This window comes from Bos mutus, chromosome 2 (genome assembly GCF_027580195.1).
Source record: "Bos mutus isolate GX-2022 chromosome 2, NWIPB_WYAK_1.1, whole genome shotgun sequence".
Classification (NCBI taxonomy): domain Eukaryota; kingdom Metazoa; phylum Chordata; class Mammalia; order Artiodactyla; family Bovidae; genus Bos; species Bos mutus.
In genome coordinates this window covers 73,050,970-73,072,728 of record NC_091618.1, presented here as the reverse complement: position 1 = coordinate 73,072,728, position 21,759 = coordinate 73,050,970, and the positions used below count along the sequence as shown (strand labels likewise).

Genomic DNA, 21,759 nt, shown 5'->3' with positions numbered 1-21,759 from the left:
CTGGTGAGCCCAGTGCAGAGACCCTTTATTTTGCTCTCTGCAATGAGTATGCATTCTCTCCTGCTGGGGAGCAATGTCATCACCCTCTGGGAAGTGGGGAGGGCTGTGGGCCTCTGAAGGACATAGTGAGTCCTCCTGCTCTTGGTCTCAGATCTTTCCTGCCTTTTCTAGGAGTGCCTAGTAAGTAGCTTTGATTTTTGAGCCTTTGGGAGTTCTGACATCTTGTTTCTCTACCGCCCGCTCTGTGCTAGAGTCCACCATTCCCTGTACCTCTAAGGCAGCTACCATTCTTCTGTTATCCCTTCTCCTGTTTGCTTTGTCCTTGTGGGTTCATGCCTTAAAAAAGAAAAAAGAAAAAACTCCTGTGCTACCATTCAGTGGCCACAAAAGCTGACTATGTGTTTTCAATCCACCATCTTTAACTGGAATCCCTTCTGATTTTTTAGGCATTTTCACATATATGAAGCAGTCCTATTAGCATTGTGAATTATTCCTCTGCTTTTATTTAGCCAAACTTGGGATTCAGGGCCATTTCTTCAGATGAAGGGTGATAGATTTTCAATCGGATAGATAGGGGTTTGAATACTATCAGTGTCATTGACTGGTTGTGTGAACTGATCATAGGGGCATGAATTTAACCTTTCAGTTTGGAGGCTGTGGTTTCAACTGAGCAGGTATCTTCTGATGATTTAAAATAAAGTAATTTATTAAGCCTTAGGAAAAGAGTGTTGTCTCTAATGGGGATTGATAATAATACGTGCTTATATGACTCAGAGGGTAAAGCATCTGCTTGCAATGTGGGAGACCCGAATTTGATCTCTGGGCTGGGAAGATCCCCTGGAGAAGGAAATGGCAACCCACTCCAGTGCCCTTGCTTAGAAAACCCCATGGACGGAGGAGCCTGGTAGGCTATAGGCCATGGGGTTGCAAAGAGTTGGACATAACTGAGCAGCTTCACTTTTCCTTTTTTATATGACTGTTATATAAGGAACTCTCTAGTCTGATCCTGGAGTGTTGATGTGACATTATTGGCATGGTATTCATATTAACAAAGGGAGCAAAAGCAGTCAGCCAGCAGATTCTGCTTCCTTTGCAGAACAGAGCTTTTCAAGGGTGGCAGAGAAGGCAATGGCACCCCACTCTAGTACTCTTGCCTGGAAAATCCCATGGATGGAAGAGCCTGGTAGGCTGCAGTCCATGGGGTTGCTAAGAGGTGGACACAACTGAGCGACTTCACTTTCACTTTTTCACTTTCACTTTCACTTTTCACTTTCATGCATTGGAGAAAGAAATGGCAACCCACTCCAGTGTTCTTGCCTGGAGAATCCCAGGGATGGGGGAGCCTGGTGGGCTGCTCTCTATGGGGTCGCACAGAGTCGGACTTAGCAGCAGCAGCAGCAGCGCCTCTGTCATGAGGGTTTAGCTGAGGGGATGTTAACTTGGTCCTGGTTTTAGGGAACCCCAGAGGTATTAAAATACCTGGTGATGATGGGCAGGAAGATTGTGAGCCCAGCAGGATGGCTCATCTCAGAGTCTGTGGCTTTGTCCAGGGATTAGAGTGCTTGTTCCCCAGTGAGCCTTGTGCTCCTATCTTGTATCAGAAAAGAACAATCAGGGAATTCCCCGGTGGTCCAGTGGTTATTAAGACTTGGGCTTTCACTGCTGTGGACCCGGGTTCAATCCCTAGTCAGGAAACGAAGACCCCACAAACCACAAGGTGTGGCCCCCTCAAAAAAAGAAAGGCAAGAAAAAAAGAAAATGACAATCAGACAGATGCTTCACTTAACAGAAGCCAGGCTGCGTCTGGGAGTGGAAGCCAAGCACTTCAGAGTGCCCTCTTGTCACTGAGGCAGTCGTGGTGCCTCAGTCAACACTGCCTGTCTGTCCTCTCCTGCATCCTGAGACCCCGCCAAACTCAGTTTCATGATGCCGGTGGAGCCAGACATCTGCTTCCCTCCCAAGCCTTTGCAGGGACTCCACAGTCAGGTTGGCCAGTGTGGCCAGGAACTGCCAGGACTCCAGCTCCCAGTCTGTCCTGTAAGCTTGCCAGTGACCCCGACATCCACTCTCTGCAGAACCTCCTGGCTTCTAACCTGGTTATCTAAACACCAACTCTCTACCCTCCCAACATCAGAATGGCTTGATGCTAATTTAAAAATTGTGAAGTCATTTAATGTGACTCCATGGCAATTTGTCAATATAATTTAATAACCAGGGGAAATTGCAGGCTCGTGCTTGGTGTCATTTCCTCCACGTCTGCCATCTTCTCTCATCGGCCGGGTCGGGTGGGGAAGGGGGCGATGAAAAGATCTAGGGATGAGAGTGACTTTTAATTTCACCTGGGGCCATAAATCGATACACATTTCTTATTCAGCCAGCACTCGCATTTCCCTGGGTAATTCTAGAACACATGTAGTGTCAGAAGGGTTTGAAATTTGTCCTCATTATGAAAGCAAAGGACACTTTTTTTTTTTGCAGACATAGCAAGTGAGCCTCCACACTCTCCCCCACCCCCAGCTGCCACACAGCTTATGAAAAGGGAGAGTGTTGGTCTCTGGGGGAATAGACAGTCTGAATTTCCAGACGTGACCTCTGGTTGGTGTTAGTGGCCACAGCTCCCTGTGACCTGGCATTGCAACCAACAGTGTCACCTATGATAAGGCATAAACTGAATATAGGAGGTGACAAGTGGCACTGCAGAAAAAATGGCAGTGCTGCCAAATGTTCTTCTGTGAGCAATACCAGGAGTCAAAGTGCTTTGAGATGAGACTGTATGGGGAAATGTGGGGGGTGGCAGGGGGGCATGGAGAAACTCAGTGTCACAGTGTTAGAGACTGCTGCTGGCGGCTGGCCAGCCAGAAATGGCCCGTTTCATGTGATGGTGTGGATCTGTCAGAAGGTGAGTTGGCTTTCCAGGTGTCAGTTCACACCCGCACTTCCCTGTTGACATATAGGACACTGGTGGGAGTGACGAGGGTGGGGGCCTCAGCTGTTCTGGCTGCTTGTCACAGTGTCGGTTACAGTGTGCTGTGTGCTGGAACTGGCCCAGTGACTGTTTAAAAAAAGTATTTATTTATTTGGCTTTGTTCAGTCTTAGCTGTGGCGTGCAGGATCTTTGTTCCCTGATGAGGGATCTTTCACTGTGGCTCATGGACTCTGTAGTTGTGATGCTCAGGCTTCGTTGTCCCGAGGCATGTGGGATATTCCAGGACCAGGGATCCAATCCATGTCCTCTGCGTTAGCAAGTGGATTCTTAACCACTGGACCGCTAGGGAAGTCTCAGTTATATTAACTTTAAATTTAAATAGTCAATATGTGTTTAAATGTGAAAAGTGCTATCAGAAAAAACAGGTTAGAATATAGGGGAGGATTATTAGTCAGGGACCATCAGAAAGCAAAGAGGAACTAAAGAGCTTCTTGATGAAGGTGAAAGAGGAAAGTGAAAAAGCTGACTTAAAACTGAGCATTCAAAAAAAAGAGATCGTGGCTTTTAGTCCCATCACTTCATGGCAAATAGAGGGGAAAAAGTGGAAACAGTGACTGCTTTTATTTTCTTGGGCTCCAAAATCACTGCAGGCGGTGACTAGCCATGAAATTAAAAGAGGCTCGCTCCTTGGAAGAAAGGCTGTAACAAATCTGCACAGTGTATTAAGAAGCAGAGACATCACTATTCCAACAAAGAGCCATCTAGTCAAACCTGTGGTTTTTCCACTAGTCATGTACGGATGTGCGAGTTGAACCATAAAGCAGGCTGAGTGCCGAAGAATTAATGCTTTGGAACTGTGGTGCTGGAGAAGACTCTTGAGAGTCCCTTGGACAGCAAGGAAATCAAACCAGTCAATCCTAAAGGAAATCAACCCTGAATATTCATTGGAAGGACTGAAGCTGAAGCTCCAATATTTTGGCTATCTGATGTGAAGAGCCGACTCATTAGAAAAAACCCTTATGCTGGGAAAGATTGAGGGCAAGAAGAGAAGAGGGCGACAGAGGATAAGATGCTTGGATGGCATCACTGACTCAATGGACATGAGTTTGAGCAAACTCAGGGAGATGGTGAAGGAGAGGGTAGCCTGGTGTGCTGGAGCCCATGGGGTCACAAGAGAGTTGGACATGACTTAGTGATTAAACAACAGTCTCACCAAGAAGGTGATACGTGAGCTGTGATGTGACAGAAGTAGGGGAGTGAGTAGAAACAGCACGTGCAAAAGTCCTGAGGCAGGAGCACACTCAGTGTGTTTGAGGAGCAGAGAGGAGGCTGAAGTGGCTGGAGCTGTGTGAGAGAAGGAGCAAGCGATAAACGTGAGGGCAGAGGAGTCAGCTTCGTCCAATGGGTTTGATTTGGTTTGATTTCACTGAGATGAGCTGGATAAGATCATCATACTATCAACAGCATCAAGTTATCAGTATTCTTATCTACCAGGTCAGCAGGCTGTGTGTGGTGGGCAGTGCAAGGACCCTGTGTCCTCCCGGAAAAAGCTGACTGAGACCCAGATCTGGCTGACCATGGTCTCCTGAGCTAGTGTACAAGTCACACGTCAGCACAAAGATCCTCCCCAGATCAGCTTTTATCAGCTCTGCCCTGATTGCTTTTGAATCCTAAAATTAGCCTCGTTGCTGTATTCTAGCCTGGACTTAAAGAATTATAAGGGGTTGGTGATACCAGGCTGCTGAGAAGGAGGCAAAGAGTGCTGTCTTTGGGGAGCCACCTGCCCTTCCCAAGCCTGTTTCCCCTCCTGAAGCATGGGTTATATGACCCGTGCTTTTCCAGTTCCAATGCTCTGTATTTTTCAGACCACTTCATGTTTATACAGACAGCATGCCCTCCCTTATCGGGTGGTAGGCCAGAGTTGGGGGGCTGGTGGTGGTGATGCTGGCCAGTGTGGGGGGTACTGGAGAGGGGGTGCTGGGGAAGGAGCATGATCTCTACGGCCTGATCTCTCGGCTGAGACAGGATTAGTCTTGGCATAAATCAGAGTTTGCGGTGAAGAGTTTTTCATACTGCAGGGGTCTATCAGGTTTCTGGAATTCCTCTCTGAATGATTCATCCCACTGAGTAAAGGTGTTTCTTCTTCCATTTGGGGATCAACAAAGTTAGAACATTACAGAGTAAAGGCATTACTGGCTCTTATAAAAGTATGCCCCTCAGATGGACTGACCATTATCACATGCTCTCTGGAAAGTAGAGGCCTTGTGGAGGACAGGCTGAGGGGGTGTCTTCTCCTAGGCTGGTCTGAAGTTTGGGTTGGGAGTCGTGGGTGATTGCTCAAAGAGGCAGGAGGCACTTTGCAGGTCTGGGGTAGGCCATGGGGTGGTGGGGTGGGCCTGGGGCGGCAGCCACAGTCAAGTCCTCGTGTCCCACATACCTGGCTGCAGGCAGCAGAGGGGGATGTTCAGACCCAGCTCGTGTCTGGCATCTTCGAGTGTGAGTGAGGCTGTGAGTGTCTGTCAAACCAAGATTCTTCTATGTCGCAGAATTTCAGGCTTGCCCTCACTGATGTCCTCTGTCCAGCAGTCCAGGGTCACAGTTGGTGCTCAGGAACTGGGGTGGTGTTTCTTCCCACTCTGAGGTATATTCCAGCACCCCGGTTTGATCATGAGGAAATCAGCCAGCTTAACCCTCTCCTCTCCCCACCCCCACCAACCCAGGCAAGCGTTTACCACTTAGATTTTTAAGCTTATGCTCCATACTTCCATGGAGGGTCAAGATGACAGCTATGTGGATAAATGCTTCTGCAGCTTCCATTAAAACTGCTTGTAAAAGACTTTGTTGATTATGATTTTGGTGTCTCTCTCTGCAGCATAGTAGTTCACAGCACAGTTTTTTTTTTTTTTTAATTGCAATGGGTATAGCTCCTGGGGTGGATGAAAAAGGACCTTTCCACACAGCTCACAGGAGAGGGGGACAGTGAAGGAAGGTGGGGTCACAGGAGCTCAGAGAACATGGTTCCAGGGGCTCATGGAGTGGAAACATTGTCAAGAAATGCTTAATAGAGGTGCAAACACTGGAGATGAGTCTATAAAAGGAAGTTTACTCACCCAGATGGTGGAAACACATCAGTGGAGGAAATTCATGAGACTCAAAGGCAGTCCATCTGGGTACATTATTCCACCACTGACCTCTCAAGCCTCTGATCTAATCTTTATTAGATTAGATTAGATCTCTGTCCTGACAACGAACATTATGTCCTTTATAATAATGTGCATATGCTGAATTGCATAAATACTAGTAATTATTACCTCAGGATCCCTGAGATAAATTGCTTTGCTTTTTTTAAATTAGTTTTATTGAGATGTAATGTACATACAGGAAAATTCCACTCATATATTTTGATGGGTTTTGATAGATGTTTATAATTACAGAGCTACCACCATAATGAAGGTAGGGAATATTTTTGTCACTCCAATAAGTGCCATCGTGTACTTTCGTGGTCATCAATTAATTCCTCTTCCCAGCTACTGATCTAGCTGTCAGCATGGTTTTCCTTTTCCAGAATGTAGTAGAAATGAGTCATGAACTGTGGACTCTTTCATGTCCGCTTTCTTTCATGCAGCATTTGCTTGTCAAGGCAGCTGTGTTCTTACTGAATGCACCACCAGTCCTTTTTCATTGCTGAGTACTATTCAATTGCCTGGCAATTTATCCATCAAACAGATACCCGTTTATCCACAGTTCATTTATCCATCACTTATTGAACATTTAAGCTGTTTCCAGTTTTTGGATGCTATGAACATGGTAGCTAAGGACAGTGGTGTGCAGATTTTTGTGTGGACTTAGGCTTTTTTTTTCTCTTGGATAAATACCAATGAGCAGAATTGTTGGGTCCTATGGGCTTCCCTGATGGCTCAGACAGTAAAGAAACTGCCTGCAGTGTGGGAGACGGGTTCAATCCCTGGTCTGGACAATCCCCTGGGGAAGGAGATGGCAACCCACTCTAGTATTCTTACCTAGAGAATTCCATGGACAGAGGAGCCTGGTGAGCTATAGTCCATTGTGTTGCAAAGAGTCAGACATGACTGAGAAACTAATATTAATATATGGTAAGTCTATATTTAACTTTATAAGGCCTGGCCAATCTCTTTTGCAAAGTGGCTGTACCATTTTATATTCCTCCTCACAGTCCAGGAGAGTTCCTGTTGTTTCAAATTGTACCACAATTGATATTCTTTCTCTAGTTTTACTAATTCTAATAAGCAAGTAGCAATATCTCATAGTGGTCCTGATTTACATTTCCCTATTGACTAATGATGTTGGCTGTCTTTTCATCTGCTTATTTGCTAGTCATGTATCTTCTTGGTGAAGTGTTTGTTCAAAGCTTTTACTCATTAAAAAAAAAAATTGAGTCATCTGTTTTCTTCTTATTGAGTTGTACATGCTCAAGTCCTTTAACAAATGTGTTTGCAAAATTTCCCCCAATCTGTGGCTTTCCTTCATTATTTTAATAGTGTCTTTCAAGGAGTAGAAGTTTTTAATCCTTTTGGTTAGAGGGAAAATGGTATCTTGGTGTAATTTTTGTTTCTTTCATGAGTGTGTTTAAGCATCTTCATATGTTTACTGCTACTGCTAAGTCGCTTCAGTCGTGTCCGACTCTGTACGACCCCATAGATGGCCTCCTACCAGGCTCCCCCGTCCCTGGGATTCTCCAGGCAAGAACACTGGAGTAGGTTGCCATTTCCTTCTCCAATGCATGAAAGTGAAAAGTGAAAGTGAAGTCGCTCAGTCGTGTCCGACCCTTAGCGACCCCATGGACTGTAGCCCACCAGGCTCCTCCATCCATGGGATTTTCCAGGCAAGAGTACTGGAGTGGGGTGCCATTTAACATTTGCTTAATTATTGCACGTGTCTTTTGCCCATTTTCTATTAGTTTCTTGGTCGTCTTTTGGATTTCTAGATTAGGGAGACTAACCCTTTGTGATAACATTTTTCCAAGTATGTATAATTTATCTTCTGCATATGTTTTAATTTTCCATGTAGTCAAATATATTAATTTTTATGCCTTTGAGATGGTTATAAAGCCCTTCACCACTACAAGGTCATAAAGAAACTTGCCAGAATGAACATGACTTATGTCATTTTAACCTTTAATATACATTTATCCTTGGCTTCTGAGTGAGTGGTTAGTTGACTGGAACCTTTTTTCACTTATTTCTATCCATTTAGTAATGACCCAATTGTGAGAAACCACAGTGACTCGGCACTGCAACAGTGGAGACAGAATGCCTAATGAGGAAATGCCTGTCCCCCTGTTTGTACAGGGTCCACAGTCAGTAATGTGAGGGATGCTTAGGCGGCCATGGTTGAGGCATCCTGGTAAGGTTTACAGCTGGGAACACATCCAGGCCCTGCTTCCAGCTGAGTGACCTTGGGCAGGTCGTCTCACTGCTGTGCATCTGTCTCTCCACCTTTCAGATGCTGCTTGACTGGGCAGTGAGGATTAAGTGGGACGTGACAGGCGTGGGTGCACTTGGAGAGAAGCCATCAGCGGTGCATACCTACTCGGGATTGCAATTTCTCTTCCTTATGTAGCATTTACCTTATGTACCAGCCGTGTCTCATCTGGCTTCCCGACTCTCAGGAAGGTTACAGTCAGAACCATCTTAACTCAGGATGACATAACAAAATGCTGTGGACTTGGTGGCTTTTATTTCTTATGGAATTTATTTCTCATGCTTCTGGAGACTGGAACTCTGAGATCAAGTTGCCAGCAGGGTCAGTACCTGGTGAGGGATTGCTCCTTGGATTCCAAATAGTTGCCTGTGAACTGTTTCCTCACCTGGCCTTTCTTCATTGTGTGTAGGTGGAGAGAACAAGAGAGAGAGAGAGATTTTTTCTTCTTGTTATAAGGACACTAATACCACCACGAGGGCCCCATCCTCATGATCTGATCTACTTCTGATCACTCCCTCATCTCCGCCTCCACATGCTATCACGGCAAAGATTAGGGCTTCCACATGATGCATTTGGGGAGGACACAAAGGCCTATAGGAGGGACCGATGTCTTGAGCAGGCTGATGACTGCTTCTCTGACATTATGCTCATGCTGACCATAGATGTGGAGGCTGGGGGAAGAGAGAAGACCCAGGCGGGCTCTGGCTGGGAGACTCCCAGCAGACTTCTAGGATGTTGAAAGCTGGTTTAGGGTGAGGGCATTGGCAGGTCTGTGCCAGTCCAGTCCTCCATGAGACTGGCCACAAAGTTTATTTTGTCTGAAGCAGATCAGTGCAGCTGTGGTGGGCAAAGCCCTGTAGCTCTTGATGAAGCTTTGAGGTGGCCCCAGTCTCTGTTTTCCCAGACTTGAGGAAGGCAGATGTTCTCTCAGAGCTGATCCTGGGAGCAGACTGGTTGGTGGGAATAATCCACAGACATGAAAACCCTGAGTTTGGCACATTGGCTTCTGCACTTTTAAATATATCATTTATTCTGTGCCAGGCCCTGTTGGAGCATTTCGGAATATCCTTATGAGGTAATATGTGAAGCTTAAGCAGGGAAGCAGAACCACTCTTAACTGGTCAGGATGGGGCTTTGTTTCAGAATGGCAGGAGGCTCCTGCTTCAGAGTCTGGGCCTGAAGTTAGTGGGACTCCCCAACAAGAGGGAAGCAGAGCAGGACTGCCAGAGACCCTGAAGGAGCTGCATCTGAGTCTCAGGGTCTCAGCCTCAGGGACACGGGTGATCTGATCTGCAGAAGAAGCTTTTGACATGAAACCACACACTGAGCACTTGGCCCAGGACTCAGAAAGGCTGGAGGAGGGGAGCGAGGGGAGCTGGCAGAGCTGAGGGCCTGATGTGGCTCTTCCGCCTCCACGAAGAGGAGCCAGTGGATCAGCAAGCTGTGCCCTGCAGCTGTCTTCAGGGACAAGGGATCACCGCATCACCTCCACTTTCCAGATCTCCTGCAGATGTCTCTGCTGGCCGAGTGTGGCTTGGAAACACCTAGCAAGGGGATTCTGGGGAACAGCTCCAGCTGATCCTTGTGGACACACTACACAGCCACCAGGGGTGGTAGATCTTTTTTTTTTTTTTTGCATTTTACAGGTGCTTACAGGGAGGGAGGTTCGGTGACTTGCCCAGAGTCACACAGTTATTAACTGAGCCTTCTGCTTGGGTGCCTTTAATTATCATATGATGCTTCTACTTTATTACATCAGGAATCCCCTGCTCTGTTCCTCCAGTATTCCAGTCCATGGAAAGCTTCTCCAAGGTAAAGGGTGGGTCCTGAGGGCTCCTTCACCCTTGTTAAGTCACCACGGACACCAACCAGTTTCTCTTATGCTTCTTTACATTGCACTGAGTGTGGTTCTCTCTAGGTAATGAAGTCCCTGTGTTTCCTGTATAGGAGTACTTACCATGCTGTGTCTGGGGCTCACCATTAGCACCTAATGTGGCTGTTTGGTGAGATAAGTTAGCTTGTGGATCATGCATCTTGTGCCGTTAACAACAATTACGACATTTAACTGCATACCAGCTGCCTGCCAGCGGCTGTGGGTATCACACTGCTCTTTGTGGGAGAGAAAATTGAGATCTGAGAGCCTCAGTTTGTTTCCCCAGTGAGAAGCGGCGTCTAGTTCGAGCAAAGATCTGCTGGTGCCTCACTGCCCTTTGTCAGCCAAGCCTGCATTCAGCAGTGAGCTCCCCAGGTGAGCAGAGCCAGGGGAGGACCAGCAAAGCCCACTGGCTCTTCTCGAGGTGCATCTGGGGGCGGGAGGGGTACCCCAAATCCCAGCTCCCTGGGGCTTGGATGGGGTGAACACATCTTTCTCTGTCTCTGAAAAGGTAGGGATGAGGGTTTTGTGGGCAGACTGGGTGGAACTATAAAGGTTTCAGGCAGGGGGTGAGCACAGTGAGAATTCAGCTCCTCAATCTGGGGTCTCACCATACTTACTGTCTCAATCTCCCAGTTTAGGCTTTTAGGATTGACTGGTTTGATTTCCTTGCTGTCCAAAGGACTCTCAAGAGTCTTCTCCAGCAACATAGTTCAAAAGCATCAGTTCTTTGGTGCTCAGCCTTCTTTATGGTCCAACTCTCATATCTGTACATGACTATTGGAAAACCATAGCTTTGACTCTATAGGCCTTTGTTGGCAAAGTGATGTCTCTGCTTTTTAATACGCTGTCTAGGCTTGTCATAGATTTTCTTCCAAGGAGCAAGTGTCTTTTAATTTCATGGCTGCACTCTGGGTCCGCAGTGATTTTGGAGCCCAAGAAAATAAAGTTTGTAATTGTTTCCCCATCTATTTGCTAAGAAGTGATGGGACTGGATGCCATGATCTTCGTTTATTGAAACTTGAATTTTAAGTCAGCTTTTTCACTCTCTTCTTTCACCTTCATCAGGAGGCTCTTTAGTTCCTCTTCACTTTCTGTCATTAGAGAGGTTATTGATATTTCTCCCAGCAGTCTTGATTCCAGCTTGAGCTTCATCTAGCCAGGCATTTCCCATGATGTATTCTGCATAGAAGTTAAACAGGATGACATTATACAGCTTTGAGGTACTCCTTTCCCAATTTTGAACTAGTCTGCTGTTCCATGTCTGGTTCTAGTTATTGCTACCATCTTGCATAATTAATTAGACTGAGTTCGCACATGAAGAAAGCTTTGATTTGGGGAGTTGGCGGGGGATCATTCCCCAACACCACCCCTAGCCCCCTCTTATGTAACCGCCATGCACAGTCCATACACAGCAGGGACTTGGGATCTGCCAAGAGGCCAGGTTTGGCATAGTCCTTACTGATTTTGAGGAACTGAAACTTTAATACAGTGACTATTCTAAAAAACTGCAAAATTTGGGATAGTTTTAGATTTATGCATCAGTTACAAAGACAGGGTTTCCCTGATAACTCAGTTGGTAAAGAATCCACCTGCAATGCAGGAGACCCTTGTTCACTTCCTGAGTTGGGAGGATCCTCTGGAGAAGTGATAGGCTACCCACTCCAGTATTCTGGCCTGGAGAATTCCATGAACTGTATAGTCCATGGGGTTGCAAAGAGTTGGACACAGCTGAGCGGCTTTCACTTCGCTTACAAAGACATTACAGAGAGGTCCCGTATGCCCTTCCTCCAGCCTCCCTTAATGTTACCATCTCATGCAGATAACCAAGGTGCCCTTCCTCACACCACGAGATGATGGTGATGTTGTTCAGTCACTAAGTCGTGTCCAACTCTTTGCGACCCCATGGACTGTAGCCTGCCAGGTTCCTCTGTCCATGGGATTCCCCAGGCAAGAATACTGGAGTGGGATTGCCATTTACTTCTCCAGGGGATCTTCCCAAACCAGGGATCCGACTCACATCTCCTCCATTGGCAGGCGTGTCCTTTGCCACTGAGCCACCTGGGAAGAACACTATGAGATGACAGCACTGTTAACAGAACTGCAGCCTCTGCACTGAGTTCCCCAGATTTCCTGCTAATGACCTTTTCTGTTTCTGTGGCATTTTATCCTCACATCTCCTTAGCCTCCAACCTGTGACGGTTTCTCAGTGGTTCCTTGTCTTTCATGATCTTGACATGTATGAAAAGTAGTACTTAGGTGTTTTATAGACCATCCTCAATACTGTTTGTTTTTTTTTTTCACAATTCAACTGAGGTTATGGATTTGGGGCAGGACACCCAGAGGTGTCCTTCTCACATCCCATCCTGTTGGGAGGCACGTGGTAGCAGTATCATTGTGTGTGGACAGGCTCACCTTGCTCACTCGCGTGGTTTCTAGCCTATAAAGTTATGGTTGGGTGGGCCAAGAAGTTCGCTTGGGTTTCTCTTTAAAATGTTATGGAAAAACCCAAATGAACCTTCTGGCCAAACTTGTTTTTCCTCTTTTCTGTATTCTGTTAGATTTGAGTCATGAGTTGAGCTGACATGCAAAGGACCAGGGGATTAGGCTGTGCCTTTTGGGGGGATGCAGTGAAGGATTTGTGGACATAGGTTAAGGCCAACTACCACTGATCAGTGTTGTGGAGGAGGTGCTTTGCAGATACCCTGTTTCCAGCGAGGTGATTTTTCAAATCACTTTACTCAGGTTTGAACCTGGGGAAGCAGGCTGTCTTCCTAGCTTTCTATTACTTGGTTATTTGAATAATAAAATGCTTAAGGAATTCTGTTCTTTAAGTATGCATGTGTGCATGCTGAGTCGTGTCCAACTCTTTGTGATCCCATGCACTATAGCTCGCCAGGCTCCTCTGTCCATGGGATTTTCCAGGCAAGAATACTGGAGTGGGTTGCTATTTCCTTCTCCAGGGATCTTCCTGTCCCAGGGATTGAACTCACATCTCTTGCTTCTCCTACATTGGCAGACAGATTCTTTACTGCTGCACCACTTAGGAAACCCATTCTTCGAGTACATATGATGCTTTATCAGATTTCTGCTGGCAGTGGCATTTTCATATTGGGGGATCTGGAGCCTGCATCTCATGGGAGTGATGCCTGGGAGCCCTAAGCTGAGAGTTTTCCATGGGCCCTGCTGTCAGGCAATAGATACAGTTCTACTCGCTTTGGCATGTGACTCATTCACTTGCTTCCAAAGGTGAGCTAACAACTTAGAGGAAGTACTAAGATAACATCAACAGCAAACTATATTTTTAGATGCCTTGTCCCACCTTGAAAGCTATATTTGAACTTCCAGTTGCTTCTGTGAAGTTAAGGAAAGAATACAGCCAGAAGTAGCCATATTGATCAGCCATAATTGACCCTGTGGCAAGTTCAGTTGGCCCTGTTCTCAAGCTGGTGGTCTACTTACTTGTTCCAAACTTTGCAATTAGCTGCTTTTTGACTTATCCTTGGAAAACTCTACATAGAAGTTACTATTGTTAGCACTTTGACCAACTCCATTATTGATCAATGATTGCCAACCATTTTGGCAGAATAGTGGGAAGGGAAGTCTCCTACAAGAAAAGAATATGTAATGGGTTTCTGAGGTTTCTAAAGAAATATAAATCTGGATTGTGTGTTTCTGATCATCCTTTTCAGTTTCTGGTGACACAGGTAACTGAGGTATAAAAGCAAGCAATATACTCCCATCTGGTGGCAGCCTCTATTGTTCTTCAGTCACTAAGTGACTCTGCCCCCTCGTAGACTGTAGCCCACCAGGCTCCTCTGTCCACGGGATTTCCCAGGCAAGAATACCGGAGTGAGTTCCCATGCCCTCCTCCAGGGGATCTTCCCCACCCAGGGATCAAAGCCACATCTCCTTCATCGGTGAGCAGACAGTAAATACTGCTGAGCCACCAGGGAAGCTGGAGTGGCAGCAAACTCAACTGTTAATTCTGGGAGCAAAGGCCAGTGGTTTGCCGATGATCTGCTCTGGCATGAGCTGAACCATTGAAATCTGGAACTTCCTCTTCTAGGATGATTTCCTGTTCAGCGTCTCCATTTTAAGTGGGATCCTGTGCAGCATCCTGGCTGTGCTGAAGTTCATGTTGGGGAAGGTTCTGACCAGCAGAGCACTCATAACAGATGGTGAGTAAGGCCAGTGTGCCTGGCCTCTGGGGGCTGAGCTCACAGTGAGGGAAGGTGCTGTTTGGGTCACTTTCAGCTGCTCGTCTTGCAGAAGAGCTCAACAGCTTGGAATCTGTTCCCCACTGTTCTCCCTTCCCTAGGCTGTTTCGTGATTCTCAGGGTTCCCTATCAGGGCAGATGTTTTGTGCCTGGGAATTGAATACGCTCTTCCTAAAGCACCTCCACCCAGACCTCCTAACAGGGTAACTCAGGGCTTGCCTCCTAATCATAGAGCACAAAGGGCTTCCCAGAGTCTTGTTTGTTGTGCATCACTCCAAATAAAAAGTAAGCATCTTCCCTGGATTCTATGAAGGTCTGGTGTGTGCTCCACACCCATTTCCCCCTTACCTGGGAGTTCAGGTAGCAGTGACCAGGGCTTCGCTGGGGAAATGAGCCATGTGTACTTTGCTCAAAACCCGAACCAGGTTTACGTGTCCCTCTGTGTCCTGTGGGTCAGGAGGAGCCTCCTGTGTGGCCTTTGGGCAGACGGAGAAGGGTGTGTGAAAGTAGGAAAAGCACGTTTCCATTTTTGCACACTAGTGCTGACTTGTAAACTAGAAACGTGATGAACACAACCTCCCGGCTGTTTTCGTTCTCTTTATCCCAGAGCGTGTGAAGTTTCTGAGGGTCGGGAGTAGAGACGTGCGCCCCTGTGCCCTGGGGTCAGCGGTCATAGGGTCCTAGCTGGTGGGCTGGTGGATGTACCTGCACAAAGTAGAGCAGAGATTGTAAGATTTTTTTTCCCCCTTAGCCGTACCACGAGGCTTGTGGCATCTTTGTTCCCTGAGCAGGGATTGAACCCAGGTCCCTGGCAGTGAGAACACTGAATCCTAACCATGGTCCACCAGGGAATTCCCATGATTTCTTTTTAAAGAACCACTCCCTGCTCCTCAGAGGTCCCACCTATGTGAAATATGTGGATGCAAACATGTGTGGGCGGCTGCATTTCCTTAACATGAAGGATGGGAATGCGGGCCTGGGGGGAGGCTGCACTGGTCAACACAGCGTACGTGCTAAGTCACCCAGTCATGTCTGACTTTTTGCGACCCTGTGGGCTGTAGCTGACTCCTCTGTCCATGGAATTGTCCAGGCAAGAATACTGGAGTGGGTTGCCATTTCCTTCTCCAAGGGATCTTCGTCTTCGCCAGCCAGGGATTGAACCCATGTGTCTTACATCTCCTGCATGGGCAGGCGGGTTCTTTACCACTAGTACCACCTGGCAAGCCCTGCATTATTCCCATAAGTCTGTCCTACATTACACCCTAAAGTCACAGAGCCTCTGTGCTGACAGAGCATCAGCACTTTCTCTGTTTGTTTGAGTACAGCTGAGATGCTGGACTGGAGGCCCCAGCAGTCAGACCATGGCCCCAGCTGCCAGGCAGGAGGCCCTGTCCCCTCCCCACCCCTGACCCTGAGGCTTAACCCCTTTCTTCTCAGAATAGTGGGACCTCTCCCATGACAGGCGGCCTTCCTTAACATTTTAAGAGAAGTCCCTGATGATAAGTATGTGTTTTCTAATGAAGTGACTCCGGATTCCATAGTTTTCACCTACAAAACTATCCAAACACATAAGTGGTCTTCCCATCTGCCTCCTGAACCCTCAGGAAGGGGTCATTACAAGGAGGAGTGAATAGTTTAAGGGAAAATTGTCCCACAAATAGGCAAAGCGGAGACAGGCACTCCTCAGGCAGAGGGAACCGAGGTGGGAGGGAGCCTGTGGCCTCGAGAGGGGGTCGGGGGTTCCTGTGAGGAAGGGTCACAGGGTGAGGGGCCCTGCCAGGTGGGCAAGGGTGGAGCATTCGGTATGCCAGGTCAAGCGCGGGATTTTGGATGTTTTGTTAAATATTTAAGCAGATGAGGGGTGACATGGTGGATGTTTCTAAATGACCCTTCCGGCCAACAAGGTGGAGAACAGAGCAGAGCAACTTCCGGGAGGGAGAGGTCTCTGGGGAGCCCAGGGGGTGGTGGCCTCAGTGGGTGAGGGCAGAGGGCTGGGATGTTGGGGAACTGAGGAAATGTCGGTGATGTTTATAAAACGGGCAGAGCTCAGGAATAAACAGGCCGTGGAGGTTGAGGAGAGACAGAGCAAGGCTGTTGCAAAGTGTGGAGGCAGCACCCCCACCCCCAAGCCCGTCCCATGAGCCTCGTTGCCTGGGGGTGGGGGGGAGGTTTGGCACACTCTGCAATCCCTCACTTAGTGGGAGTATCAGCAAAATATGCAGTAGTAATTACAGCCTCCTGCTAATTGCATTGTCTGGGATCCTGATTTTCCTCATTCATTGATTAGCAGAACCATCTGTAATTATGTCCTCACTTGGGGAGGAAGGGGTCAGGCTAGGGTTCAGGACCCCGGCCTGGGCCTGCCGTTCATGTTGGCTTGGCCCAGGGAAGGGGAGCAGGCCAAGCGCTTTCTCTCCAAGAAGGAAGCAAGTCCAGCAAATTGCTTCTGGTGCCGAGAGGCCAGGGGGGTCTCACTTGTCACCTGGTGAGGCAGCTGCTTCCCAAGCTGGTGTTGTGTGTGAAATGGGTGGGCCCGTGTGTGCACTGGGCCAGGCTGACTCCACCAGATCCGGTGTCCCTGGGTCCTGTCCTTACAGTCAGGAAGCATATCTCCAGGGAAAGAGGGGCAGCAGGGTGCAGGTGGATTCCAGACTTCCCCATGCTGTGCAGGAAATCATGTCTAATTGGGTTTTCTTGCTCTGGATATTTAGTGATGTGATAGCATGCGATCATGGCTATCAGGACTAGGCTGAAGCTGGCTATGTATTATTTAAGACAAAATGATTTTGTGCAGGAAGTTAATACTACAAATCAGACAGAGGAAGATTGTGGCAAGGTCCCTGGGGGCAGTTCTAAACCCTCGAGGGGCCAGGGTTCTGGCTCCAGAGCTGCCCGCAAGACAGCTGGAAACCTCTCTGAGTTGAGGGGCCTGGGCTGACTCTACCCAGAGCCTGTGGTGCTTTTCAAGTACATGAATAACTTTGAATCAGAATTTTCTGCATAAAATCAGTATGTGCTTAATTATATAGATGCTTATCTAGTCATTAAAGCCAGACCGTTAGAGCCTCTAATCAAGATCGCCTTAGACGTTCTTATGTGTTCTGAGGTGATGACAGCATTTACCTTTTGCAGCTGCTCTGTTTTTTGTTTTTTAATTAATTAATTTATTTTAATTGGAGGCTAATTACTTTACAATATTGTAGTGGGTTTTGCCATACATTGACATGAATCAGCCATGGGTGTACATGTGTTCCCCATCCTGAACCCTCCTCCCACCTCCCTCCCCATCCCATCCCTCAGGGTGATCCCAGTGCACCAGCCCTGAGCACCCTGTCTCATGCATCGAACCTGGGCTGGCGATCTGTTTCACATATGATAATAGACATGTTTAAATGCTATTCTGTCAAATCATCCCACCCTCGCCTTTTGACAGGGGACATGGGAATGAGCTTATGGGCATGGGAGTTTGGGGTGGGGCCCCATAGGAGGTGAGGGCAGGGCCCCGGAGGTAAGGGACTGATGGGACCTTGTGGGCCGCTTTGGTAAGCTGGGAGGTCTGTGGGTTGGGGCTGTAAGCTTAGGGTCCTTCATGGGGAATGGCTGTAGCTGGGAAGGCTCTAGAATCCTGGAGGATGCGGAAGGGCAGATACAGAATTGTCCCCTGGTCCAGGTGTGCTGGTTCCAGTGTTTCCGCCAGGCTCACAAGAGGTGCGGCTGAAATAAGCCATAACCAAAGGTGGGCGGAGAAGGTCAGATGCTCCTGGAGGGGATGGGTGAACGAGGTGAAAGTTCCATCCCCTGTAGGGGCAGGTGGGTCCCCGCATTGTCCTGGGCTGGCTGAGCCCGGTGATTTGGTGGAGCGAGTGGACATCTAGTGGCCGTCTGGGGGAACCTCACTCTCTATACTTACTGAGCTCCAGCGGGCTCGCTGAGGGCTCCAGGGCTACTGTGCCCACGATGAAGTTGGAGCAAGAGGGGTGTAGGATTCTAGTCTGCGGGGGCAGAGGCCATCTCCTTCCTGTCTCTGCCTTTCCCCGGCCACCCCTCGACACAGAACTCCCCCAACTTTGAGGATGCTTGAGAGATCAACTCCAGCCCAGGTAGCCCCTGGACAGAGTAATGGCATCTGTGGATGCTCTCTGTGGCCCTCTGTGAGAAGATGTGGGCTCCAGAGACTTTTTGGATTCTGTGCGTGCTTGTGTGTTAAGTTGCTTCAGTCGTGTCCGACTCTTTGTGACCCTATGGACCGTAGCCCTCCAGCCTCCTTTGTCCATGGAGTTCTCCAGGCAAGAATATTGGAGTGGGTTGCATGCCCTTCTCCGGGGGATCTTCCTGACCCAGGGATCGAACTTGTCTCCAGCATTTGCTACATTGGCAGGCGGATTCTTTACCACTAGCGCCATCTAGGGTCTGATTCCATTTGTTATTAATAAAAAGAATAGGAGGATTCAAGGGACAGCCAGAGGCAAGTGGGTGAATGCCAGACTCTTATGATGGGAGAGGGGAAACACTGACGATCACGATGTGTCAGAAGATAGGAGGGAAATATGACCTCGCCGTTCTCAAAGTGGACCTGCTGTCCCCCTACTTGGGGAGACTGGAGGCAGAATGGAGGGTGTGATGTGCAGAGGCTGAAATCAGGGGCGGGTCAGAGAGGGAGGAAGTTCCAGGTGCCCTACATGCAAGGAGCTGGGAAAGACTTGGCTGGCACCCAGCTTCCCATGAGGTCGAAGGCTGGAGGGGCAGCAGCTCCATGAGCTGCGTGGAGAACAGAGACAGAAGGGAAGCAGAGTCCACTTCCTCATTATCTAGAGGTGAGTGAGTCTGGAGGAGCCCCAGAAGGTCACACCACAGGGGCCTGGGCTGCAGCCTCGCCCCAGGCACCCTGAGAAGGGGCACCCAGGGAGTCACCTGCCCCTGGCCTCCACGGCGGGGAGGTGGAAGGCTGAGAGATCTGGCCTTGGGACTTGGTGTGGTGGGGCACATCTCGGGTGAAGCTCACGCCAGCCCTGCCCTCCCGCTCCCCCCAGGACACCCAGAGGAAGCTCCTTGTCAGACTGGCTATCTATCAAGGAGGCCTCAGTGGGTGAGGGGTGGGAGGCTCACGATGGGCGGTGGGCAGAGATCCCCAGGTACACACAGCGGGGCAGGAGAGGCCTGCCTGGAACAGCCCTCACCAGCCACAGGCGCCCAGCAGGTCCTGGCCTCCTTTTCCACGTAGTTCCCTGGACTGGCCTTCCGAGGATGTGGCCCCAGTTGGGGGAAGGTAGAGGGGTTTGCCTTTCCTCATCCTTGTTGCCTATATTGAGGTGGTACTGGGTTGGAGAGGTCCACCAGGTGTGAACCTTGTGGAGTGGGGAGGTTGACTTTCCATACAGCCCCCAACCACACCCCGAAGTCCCGGAGTAAGCCCTCTGTCTCTCAGTGGCTGTCTACCCGGAGCTCCAGCTGCAGGCTCTGCCTTGGTAGGGAGACCCCAGGGCCCGGGCCTTGGAGGCCTCATCTCTCTTGGGATAGCTCAGCCCGGCGAGTAGGCATCCTTTTAGCAAGACTGAGGCCCTTCTGTCCATCTGTGAGTTCAGTATGAACGCAGCAGTCAGTCAAGGCCCTGAACAGTGGCAGCCTCCATTCTGGGACTCAGAATACAGCAGGAAAGAGACAAAACTCCTATCTATAAGCTACATTTCTGGTGGGAAAGAGAGCGATGTTTGTAAAAAGAGAAACAGTAAAACAAACAAACAAACAAACAAAACACCATGTGATGAAGAGCCCTGGAAAACAGTGAAGGAGGGCCAAGGACGAGAAGGTAGGAGGGTGTGTCGGGGCTGAGTGCAGGCTGGGGAGGAGGCGGCCTGGGAGACCCCAGGAGGAGGAGTCCAGGGGGCGGGGCTGGTCAAGTCCAGTGTGGCCAGAGCACAGGGGGTGGGGACGTCGGGGGACCTGACGTGCACAAGGCTGGAGGGGCTGGTCACGCACGGCAGGGCTTGTCGGCCGTGAAGAGTCTGCACAGGTTCCAGGGTGGGCAGCTTGCCTACTGGAGGCTCTTGGCTGCTGTCCACTACCACGGTCACTCTGGCTACTGCGAGGGGAATCATTGTGAGGAGGGAGATGTGGGCAGGAGGGGAAGGGAATGGAGGAGGGGGGCTTGGGCTGGGGGTAGACGGAGCATGACTCTTGGAGGGAACGGTTGACAAGAATGACTTGATGGATGGATTAGATTTGTGTGTGAGGAAAGTCCAGGATGGACTCCTAGGGTTGTAGCTTCAGCAGCTGGGTGGATGGGGGCGCTGTTTACACAGAAGGTGGCTGAAAGGTAGGTCATTTGCAGGCAGAATTTTTTGCTCTGAACATGTTCAGTTTGAGATGCTTCTGTGTCTGCAGCTGAGGGGGAAGGTCAGGATGAAAGAGAGCTAGGGAGACGCTGGCTTATGGGATGGAGGTGAGAACCTGCGGGGAGAACGTTGATGGAGGAGGACTTCGGGGGACTAAGCCAGGAACTCGGATGGGGGTGACTAGGAGGATCCAGTGAAGGAGAGTGAGAAGGAGCAGCTGGAGGGGGAAGAGAGACAGTGGCAGAAGGTGGTGTCACGTGAGGCTGGAGGGAAGCATTCCCAGGAGGGCGTAAGACAAGGACAGAGAGGCAACCATGGCACGTGGCAGCCTTGAGCCATCCATGACCAGGGAGGGCTCAGGGGACGGGGGGACCTGAGGCGTGGGGAGGCAACCATGGCACATGGCAGCCTGCAGCCATCCAAGACCAGGGAGGGCTCAGGGGAAGGGGATCTAAGGGTGGGGTAGGGTAAAGAGAACGGGAGGTATGCTTAACGGGGGTAGACAGCTCTTCAGGGAGTTTCGCAAAGGGAGGTAGTGAATGGGGGTTATGTTGGGGGTGGCATGGAATCAAGGGAGGAGATAGAGGTTTATCCCAGTGGGAGTGATCCAGGAGAGGGAGAAGAAATTCAAGAACAAAGTCTTTCAGTGAACAGAGACAAAGGCACAGGTCTGACATAGAAACAGGGGTAACTGGAGAAGCAGCTGAGGATGTGGGGACAGCCGGCACAGGTGAGTGATGGGTTTGGTGTTGGCAAGATGAGGTATTGTGATCTGCACCTATGTGCTCTAAGACATGCGAGGCCGAGTCCTCAGCTGCGAACTGGAGCAGGGAGGTGATGGAGGTCTGAGGGGAGAGAAGCGTGTGTGATGCAGACACCAGAGATGACCTTGCAGGCCTAGCTTCATCTGGGTCCCGTTGTGGGAGGCAGCCTGTTGAGGTCTACCCG

General features: G+C 49.2%; 1 protein-coding gene across 1 annotated transcript in view; it reads left to right on the top strand.

The window, feature by feature from the left end:
• The window catches only part of TMEM163 (transmembrane protein 163), a 273,683-nt gene that overhangs the window by 247,511 nt on the left and 4,413 nt on the right, over positions 1 to 21,759 (top strand). The window contains exon 6 of the mRNA XM_070389609.1: positions 14,329 to 14,440. Within this exon, the coding sequence (XP_070245710.1) occupies positions 14,329 to 14,440 (112 nt within the window). The remainder of the gene's footprint in view (positions 1 to 14,328; positions 14,441 to 21,759) is intronic.